The 9,833-nt window shown below is 48.4% G+C and overlaps 1 protein-coding gene across 6 annotated transcripts in view; it reads right to left on the bottom strand.

Moving 5' to 3' along the window:
• Positions 1–257: 257 nt before the first annotated feature.
• The window catches only part of UBAP2 (ubiquitin associated protein 2), a 1,669,217-nt gene continuing 1,659,641 nt past the window's right edge, over positions 258–9,833 (bottom strand). For 3 of the 6 annotated variants that reach the window (XM_085628795.1, XM_085628777.1, XM_085628786.1), the window contains exon 28: positions 258–1,389. In XM_085628795.1, the coding sequence (XP_085484921.1) occupies positions 1,294–1,389 (96 nt within the window). In that variant the 3' untranslated portion in view covers positions 258–1,293. The remainder of the gene's footprint in view (positions 1,390–9,833) is intronic. The other 3 variants (XM_085628825.1, XM_085628814.1, XM_085628804.1) reach the window with 2 other exon arrangements.

Raw genomic sequence — 9,833 nt, 5'->3', positions numbered from 1 at the left:
GTCTTTGGCACTCCCCCTAGCGCCAATACAGCCTGTAAAAAGGTGTTCAAAAATTATGTTTGAGTTTTAAAAACCAACTGCTTTTCTATAAAAAAAACTTTATAGTTTAGTAAAATGTGCTTATGGATACTGCTGGTGGGCAGGTCCAGTCAGCACTGATGAATACTAAAGAACATTCACTTAAGGATAATCATAGATAGACAAGTACTTCATGCAAAGAAGCTCACGTAGACCCAAATGAAAAACAGTAAACCATATTTAACCTCTCAGAACTTTATTAGGTGGAGTAAGGGGGTAGAAAAAATTAAAATTCTAAAACATTCATGATGTATTAGTGCAGGGTAATAAGAAAAAGTTTTTTTTTTCCTTTATGGGCGCTGTGGCATTTTTTCCTTTTCTGGTCTTATGAATGCTGATATTTAAATTTTCAATTTCAGGAGTGTAGTTTGCGACATGGATGAGGGTTAGGAAGAGTTTTTAGATGCAAGATACAAATTGCCATGAAAAAGGATAGAGTTTTAGCTCCTTTGAACCCTGCCATATTCCCAAAAAAACGAGCAGTCTCATGTCATCTTGCTAAGGAACAAGAAAAACAAACTGTTGAAGATTTATTTCTTTGTTTTGTTTTTTTAAAAAAAGTTTAAAAATAAACAGGTGACGTTTCTGTGCGTAACATAACTGTGAGGCAACCATCAATTCTTTAATAGAAGCTTCCAGATGAAGAGGGAGAAAAGAATGGGCACAAATCACAAAAAAACCTCAACAATTGAAATGATGTATTTCATGGGACAGAAACCTTGATGTTTCTGCCAGATCTACTGGAACTAAGTGCATTTAAATAACAGGCTCCAGCTTTAAAAAAAAAAAGAAATGGCACTTTTGTCCTCCTTTTGACCCAATATAAAGCCCATAGAGCTTAAAAACAACAACAAAAAATATTTATATATATTTATATATATATGCACTGCTGCAGATGGTCAGTCAATTTCCCCCTACAAAAAAAATGCTGCAAAATGCAGAAAAACCACATTTAGGCTCTATTACATTTACAAATACATACATAAATATATTACATACAACAGCAAACCAAAAAGAAAGCGGGCAATATTCACACGTGAGAATATGTTTGCAGTTTTCTCCCCGCACAGACAATTTGGCTGATCACAGTTGTTTTCTTTTGTAAAATATACTTCTAATAAACGGTGGGTTGCAGGAATGGGCACACGCCCACTTCTTTTTTAAATTCTTTTTCCTTCCACACACACTCTTCTGAACTTCCAGAAAGTAAAGGTTTCAATTTGTCCAGTACGGCGAACTGGCGTAGGCAGTTTTGTTGGCCTGAGACTTTTGCTGCATGGCATTTGACTGACTGCGCTGTCCTGAAACACCCTGTGAAACAATAAGATTACACAAATTGTTATTTTCTAGAAGGAACATGGGAGGGGAAATTCTTATATGCCTTATTACCAGCAACGTTTATGTTATTGTTCTGAAAATGATCATAAAGTACAAGCTACTTACCTTTGGTTGATATTCCATCTTTTCACAGAATCCTCACCTTGTGAATAACCCCAGGTACCAAACTGTACTCTGAGACCTCAGCAATCTGCTCATGCATTGTTAAGTGGCAATGTGCAGGTTGGCATCTGGTCCATCCACCCCCAGAAGTGATGTCAGAGCCACAATATAAATGGCATCTTTGCATGTCAACGTCAGTTTTTCTGATATCTATCTGTGCCAGACGCAGAGCCTTACTAATCAGATTGTAACCACACGCAGATCCCTAATTTGGCACCGTTTCAGAATGGAGCAAAATAATAAATTTCACAGAGAGCAGAAGGGTGTGGGTCAGTGGGGAATCTACGGTAAGTTTAAACACTAGAAAGAGCGCTACCAAATGCGATTCATTTGTTCTGATGGATACTTCTAACAGCAGATTCCTCACTTTGTCAATAGATACCACATCAGTACCTCTACAGGCGGTGGGTCTGTGGAATGGCTCAGAGCAGGAAATCCTGTATGACTGAAAGATCAAATTGCCCATTCAACCGGCACTGGATATCCAGGCAGCAGTGTTTTATGAACATGCCAAGCAACACCCACGTGACAACATGGCAGCTATCGAGAACATGCACTCTGCATTCCAACTCCGTGGTAATCGCTTCCGCTGTGGTGGGATGAGCCCGCAGGTATCAAGGAAACTGTTTCTTAACGAGTCGGTCTCAGATCTTTATACAAAGGATGATTCATCTGCACAGATCTTCCCTTCTTTGTCCCAGAAAACCCCACACAGAGTTAATTAGCCACCCGATGGTTTGGTGCAATGTATGTAGGATGAGGTGCACCGAAGAACGCTGGTAGGTTGATGGACTGCCCAATGCTGCCCGAGTGCTTAACACTAGCTGTCTGGGAAGGAGATGCTTCAGCTCTCCTATGAAACGTGCAGACATGAAGACAATGAGGGACACGGCCTTCAACATTAGCAACCTCAATGAGCAACTGTGCATTGGCTCCAATGGGGTACATATCAGGAATGTAGGAACCAGATTGAAGTCTAAATGGGGCATCACAAAATGTTTTGCCAGGAAATAACAAGTTGCTGACCTTCTGTAAGACCTTATTTGGTAGAGACATGATCTAGCCGCAGACTTCTTACCTTTAAATTTCCCAGGCATCAGACTGGATATGGAAGATTTTTCTTCGAGCAATACCCCCTTCATGCCGGTAGGCGACGTTGGTTGGCTTCATGTGACATTGTCAGCATCGTCTATGCCGTAGTGACGTTTGCGTCACCTATATTCGCTCCACCTCGGCGCGCAGATGTCAGTTACTTTAAGAATGTAGGATCTTTTTGGCATAGTTGCCTCCATCTTTTGCCACTGTGTTTAGACTGTAGTACACTGGGATCCTGCTAACCAGGACTCCAGAGTGGGTGCTCTCTCCCCTAGATTGGTTGGTAAGTACTTTTCACACCTAACAATTGGCATACGGGTGTACCCCTGTGAGTCCTCAGCATATGGTACTAAGGTACCCAGGGCATTGGTACACCAGGGCTCTTCCATAGACTGCAGCATGTATTATGCCACCCATGGGAGCCCATGCAAACTGTGAATACAGGCCTGCCATAGCCACCTGTGTGAAAGGGTGCATTCACCTTTCACAGAAGATAAGGTTCACCTTATATCCTGGTCACTGTACTTAAAATCTATAAGTCACCCCAAAGTCAGGCCCTTCAGTCCAAGGGCAGGGTGCATGGCTCTTAAGTTTGTGGGTGCCCCTGCATGAGCAGAGGCACCCCAGCAAACCCCAGACTTCATTCTCTGGGCTTTGTAAGTGCGGGGAAGCCATCTTAAGGTATGTACTGAACACTGGTTGCAGTGTTAGTTGCATGATACCTTGTACTCAAGGTCGAGGAGGGGTGGTGGGTGGGCTCCTCTAAGGAACCCCCAATTACTACCTCTGTAGCCTTGCAGGGTCTACTTGCCAGCCAGTGCAGCAAGGCAAGGCAGCACACAGGATTTTCTGTGGAAGGAGAGGTGTTACCACCTCTCCTTTAGAAATAGGTGCATCTGGGATAGGGTGCGGGTGCTTCAGAGCACCTCCAGACTGTTTTGAAGGGTACATCTGGTGCCCTCCTTGCACAAACCGGTTTACTTTAGTGCAGGAGCCCTTGGCTTCCGCTCTGGTGAGAAACAACACAAAGGACAGGAGAGTGACCCCCCCCCCCCCCCCCCCCTTACCCATCTTCTCAATCGGGAGGGGCCCAGAGCTCCACAAGGTGTACACTTGATTTTGCCCTCTTGATTCCAAGACCATCAGAGGCCCCTGGGAGCATGAGTGGCCAGTGCAAAAACAACAGTTGATGGACAGAATGCAGAACAATGTCATACATTCACACCATTACAGGGATCTGGGCCTAAATCCATCATTATTTTGCTCACCATGCCATTCCAGTTTGAACCCAGCCATATGCAAATCAGTCTTGACCCTGTGCCTCATGGGAACAGTCCAGCCCGAACTGCCAAGCCAGGTCCTCCCTGGACTGGAAACAAGCATCCTAGGACCGGTTTCGGGGTTTCACCCCTCTTCAGCCAGGACAGCTTGATTCCAGTGGCATGGAGAGCACGGGACCCACGTCTGGGCATACCCGTCACACTCATTATGACAAATGCAAAAACAGTTAATGGACAGTTCATGACACCCCTGACAGGTGGGTCACTGCAGAAGATGTCCAAACCCCTTCCTGGGTGGGTCCCTAGATTCGTCTGGACAAGGATTACGCTACATGATTCATCTTCAGGGTCCTCCACAAGACTCTTCTGCTGCTGGACACAACTGTTGGGCTGGGCTGGACTCAAGACACGACTGCTTCTGGTAGGAAGGCTCCTACTGCAACTTCATCTCCGTGCTTTGCAGACATCCTGCAACCTCTGTGGCTGTGCATTCTCCAGGGTCACAAGGACCCTGTGTGCATCAAGGACAGCTGGAAGGGACCTCCCTTGGAGTGACTGAGTCACTTCCCTTTACCTGCAGGCACTGTGGCCAAAACGACCGGCGTATGGATCCTGCTGTCCTATGGACTCTCCAAGGCTTTGCAACACAGGTGGTGGTTTAATGGCTCTCCTGAAGTCGGACCAGTCTTCTCTGCAATTTGGAAGGCTGTAATCCCTTATGGAGCTGTGAGAACTTCGTACCCTGTGCACCACGTCTATTTGGCGTTGCCAAGGCTTGTTGGCTCTCCAGTCCAGAGGACTTTGAGCATCAAGAAGCCCCCAGCCATAAGCATCACACTGCTTCAAAAGTGATATCCACCCTGCATTCCCTGTGACGTGGGCCTCCTTCAGTGTGCTGCTGAGACCTCACTGCGACTCCCTGTGCCTGCTGTTAAAGGCTCCTTCTGGGGTCACCACTGATTCCTGCTGACTCTCCTGCTTTCTGAAGGCCGGCACTGAACTACCTGTAGAAGGTGAATCACTCAGACCTTGCTGGTCCTCAATGCTGCACTTCAACCAGTAACACATCTGTTGCATTTGCCAAGGCTTGTTGGTGATCCCGCTATCGCTGATCCTTTTGCATGTCGTCAACCGGCGTGGGACAGCTCATGGAAGGCTCCTGAGATCCAGCAACATCGCCTGGACTACACAGCTGCATCTTCAAGGCCTCTGTCTTACTGTGAAGTACCCCCGAGAATGGCTGGAATTGTGCTCCTCCTCCTCCTGGATGACTCGGGGTGACCTGGACTCCTCTCTCCACAGGTCCTCCTCGTCCGGGATCCACGCCTGGATTTCCCTTACCTGGACCACAGGTCACTGTAGCAGCTGGACAGCCGAGGTTCCACAATGACTTCAACGGGCGTTCCGACACCACTTCACACATATTATGCACCCGGGCTCACTGGAGTAGATATCCTGCTTCTCTGGATATCCGCTGGTGGGGGTGCTCTCCAACCTCCCTGATTTTAACGGGTTCTCTCTGGGTCGGGTCCGGAATCCTCCATACACCAACCGCAACTTCCCCCACGTTCTTCTATGGACACCAACTCAGGGTAACACCGCTGCACCCGGGCGCCTAGGGATACCTAGCTACTTATCTTTGGTGGTTCCGTGCTTCCCCAGTCCAGTAGATCCTTGGGTGGCAGTCTCATTTGGCTACTCATCTCGAAATTACTTTTTTAGTATATGGTTTGCGCCACCCACCCCCCCATAGGAGCCCATGTGCTTTATTTACCTATTTTATGTTGTTATTGTTGTGCATTGCTATCTCCGGGTTTGAGTTATACCAAAGTAGTTTAGTGTTGGTGTGTAAAAATACTACTGTATTTTTCTAACACTGGTGTGGTTCTTTCTTGTGTAATCATCAATGACTGACCTATGTGGTAAATGCACCCACTTTACACCTTCCTAGATAAGCCTTAGCTGCTCTTCATAGCTACCCCTTGAGAAATGTGGTTATCAGGGACCACTTACTCTATCACTAAGGGTTGCCTGGACCAAGTGCAGGGTGCATCACCAGTAGGTGTACACCATATACTACGCCAGCCTCCTACAGTTACTTTTCACGACTTTCCACTGCAAAAGTGTGGAGCCATGAGGTGCAATGACATTCGTGTGTATCAACAACTAGGGCCCTGCAAGGGATCAGCCCTGACCTTAGAAACCTGTCTGGAGTGCGCCTTGGTAAGGAATCTGTGGCTAGATCCTACCAGATATGTTGTCCTCTGATCTCCACTTCCCCCAGATGGCCGCCCCATCCCAGAAGGGACGCATCCGTCACTACTGCTGGATTTGGGTGGGGAAGGGAGAGGGGTCTGCCCTTGAACCAATCGCGGCCTGTTAGCCACCACTGCAGGACTCTCGCAGTGCCCTCTGAAACCTGAGGGCCGGTGAGATTTCCTCAATGCTGTGCCCATTGGAAGTTTAGGTCCCACTGCAGAGCCTGCATGTGCCAACATGCATGGGTCACGAGCAGGAGGCCATGAGGTTCAAAAGCCTCGGTCACTCTCATCGGAATTCAGGATAGAGGCTTAAACATCTGTATCATAGCCTGAATATCCTAGACTTGCTGTTCGGGAGGATAGACCCGAAACTGCACCGCGTCCAGAACCGCTCCAATGAAAAAGGGCGTCTGAGAGGGAGTTAGGTGTGACTTTGGCACGTTGATAGTGAACCCCACCGCCATCACCTTTGTGAACACCCAAGGAGGCTGGTGAGGCCAAATGGAAGCACTGCAAATTGAAAGTGCTCGTGGCCCACCGTGAATCACAGGTAGCAGTGACAGGCAGGATGAGGTTATAAAAAATAGGCATCCTGCAGGTCCAGTGCTACCATGCACTCTCCTGGGTCCAAGGCAGACAGCACCAGAGCAAGGGTGAGCATCTTAAATTTCTCCTTTTTGAGGAAGTAATTGAGGGCTCTGACGTCTAGGCTAGGACAAAGACCTCTCTCCTTATTTGGAACCAGAACGTAGCAGGAATAGCAACTACTGCCTACTTCGGGCCCAGGAACCCTCTCTATGGCTCTGTTGGCCAAGAGAGTCTCGACTTCCTCGCGGAGTAAAGTAAGGTGATCCTCCGTCAGCCGATTGTACACTGGAGGCATAAATGGAGAGGCAGTCTCGAAGGGGAGGGAATAGACCCTTCGGACTATTTGCATCACCCACCTGTCCGATATAATGTCTTGCTAGTGGTGGAGATGATGGCGTACTCTGCCACCCACTAGTCGAGAGTGATCCTGGGGGATCGGATTAGGAAGGTTTTACGGTGGAGGAGGGGATCGTGGATTGGCTCGACTTCTGGCTTCCAGACCCACGGGCCGAGGTGAACCAAGTCCACGACACCACAGAGGTTAAGCAACTTGCGGGGTCCACTGGCCGGAAAACAGTTGTCCTGGCTGATAGCCCCTTCCGTATCCATGAACGGAGTGGAAAGCGGATGAGGCCCTGGGGTTGTGGTAAGGCCCAAAGACTTGGCTGTGGCCGGAAGTCTTTGAAGCGTTCCAGGGCAGCATCGAAGGAATTGTCCACGAGGTTAGCCTGGACATCTTCCGAAAAACCAGACATTTTCAACCAGGCATGGCGATGAACTGTCACAGTGTTGAAAAATTGCTCTGACTAGCGAGTCCGTGGTGTCCAAGCCACATCCGATGGCAAACTTAGCTGCATCTCTCCCATCTGAGATAGCTTGGGATAGTAGAGCCCGGTCCTCCTACGAGACTTTGGGCAGCACCTGCGTGAGAAGTTGGCCTGTTATATGCTGTCCACTAGTTATAGTGGGCACCCTGTACCAGTCCAAACAACCCCTTATTGGTTATAGGTTAAAGACAACCTTTATTGAAAGCTATCCTAGTGGTAGCTATGGAGAGCAGCCTTCAGGCTAAGTCTTGAAGTAATGTAAAGCAGCTAGTTTTACCAGTCTATAATCTCCTGAGTGGCTAAATGAAAGACAACCACACCAGGTATATATAGATAAAATATATGTATTTATTTCTAAACACACCCTCCTAGTCTCTTTAGGAGACTAGAGGTCAAAACACAAGTTACACTTCAAATATCACAGTAATAAGCACAAATACACGTCAGGCCCTAGGAGCGAGCCAAACCATATACTAAAATAGTGGTATAAGAACCACGACTTAACTAGACACAAGGCCTAGAGCCTGTAGAATCGCTGGCACCCCAAGGAACCACCCAAGGTAGTGACACAGGGGACCCATGGGTGCCGTGTGCAGTGTGAGAACACAGCCGCGAGCTCCCGTTAGCTTCTATGTGGAAAGTCGTAGTTAGATTTTTAAAGATTAGGGACACCTAGAAATGAGTCAGGACCAAACCCTTTGGGACTTAGGAAGTTCTAGGGCCAACACCCACGGGAGCACCGGAGTACTCGTGTTACCTCACCCAGGGAAGCCGGGTGCATAGGTGTCAAACGGTGTCTGGTCGCGTCATCGATTTCAATGGGAGCTGGCAAAGAAGTGCTGCTGCCGGGAAGATGCGAAGTGTCCGAAGAGATCCAAACCTGGATCGAAGTCGAGAAGAACCTGAAAGCAGAGGGGACAGAGTCTGGGTCACTTGCCAGTGACCAGGAAGACGATAGGCGGATGCCCACCGATGTCGGGTGACTTCAGGTGACGAAGGTGAAGCTTGACTCTTCAGCCACGAGGACCAGGAGACGTTAAGGACAACCTGGAGCTGGATTCGAGCTGTCCCACGAAGGATGTAGAGTGCTGCAGCGTTGGTGCCCGGATTGGACACAACAAGCCTTGGCAACAGCAACCCACGCAGAAAGGAGAAAAGCTGCTTCGGTGCAGACCAGCAAGGTCTGGGGGACTCAGCACTTGGTTGGGAGTCAGAGCACGTCTGGAGCAACCAGGGAAGCCCAAGGAAATTCAAAGTTACTCCCTCAGGGACCCACCAGTCGACAGACCAGGGATCGCGAAGGGACCTAGAGAGGAAACACAAAATGGCGGCCCACGGGTCACTCGGGGTGACTAGGCCGACAATCTTCGGTGGATTCTCTGCTCGAGGTGGGGGCTACAAGTAAGTCCAAGCACGACTTCAAGAGACGTCGAGAAGTCAATGCACTTGCAAAAGTGCATGGTGACCAGGAGTTCCGGTTCCACGCTACTCACGTGCTGGGGACTCAGGTCGGCCTCTGAGATGTCTGGAAAATCTCTTCCTGGGCTGCAAATACTTCGGAATCTGGCGGGATCTTCGGACATGCAGACCGGCAAATTGCTTTGTTGGTGCCTGCCAAGCAGGGGAGTCACTCCTTGACCCCAAGGGAGATTTCTTCAGCCCTCTAGTCTTTAGTAGAGCATCGAAGTTCCAGGATTCAGCTTCAGAGTTTTGTAAAGGAATATATAAAAATTCTGGTTACAGAGGTTCCTTACTTATACCTAAGGAAGAGGTTGGACTAGCTCTGGGGAACCACCTATGGGAGGGTTTGGAAAGAGGGGTGACTACACCCATTTACTTTGTCCAGTTTCGCGCCAGAGCAGGGGCTGGAAGCCCCTGAACGGGGTTGAACTGGACTATGTTTAGGGACACCAAATGTGCCCCCAGTGCAGGACTTCAAAGCACTCCCACCCAGCCCCAATACACATAAGCCTGTCTGGGAGGTGGTTACACCTCCCTGTGACAAGAAACCTATTGTCCATGCCTCCCCTGCCGGAGATTTGGTCAGCAGCAGGAGGCCAGACCAGCGGCACAAGTTACTACTTGTGTAACAATATATCTGTAAGAGACATTAGTGATTAGGCATTAGTTAGTGATAGATTCCTTACTACTTAGAATATTACCCATAATATTCCCCAGGCGTCAGTCTGGAATCGGAAAGTTTT

Source organism: Triturus cristatus, chromosome 2_1 (assembly GCF_964204655.1).
Source record: "Triturus cristatus chromosome 2_1, aTriCri1.1, whole genome shotgun sequence".
NCBI classification, from domain to species: Eukaryota; Metazoa; Chordata; class Amphibia; order Caudata; family Salamandridae; genus Triturus; species Triturus cristatus.
The sequence above is the reverse complement of the archived record's forward strand: the minus strand, read 5'-3'. Positions and strand labels throughout refer to the sequence as shown.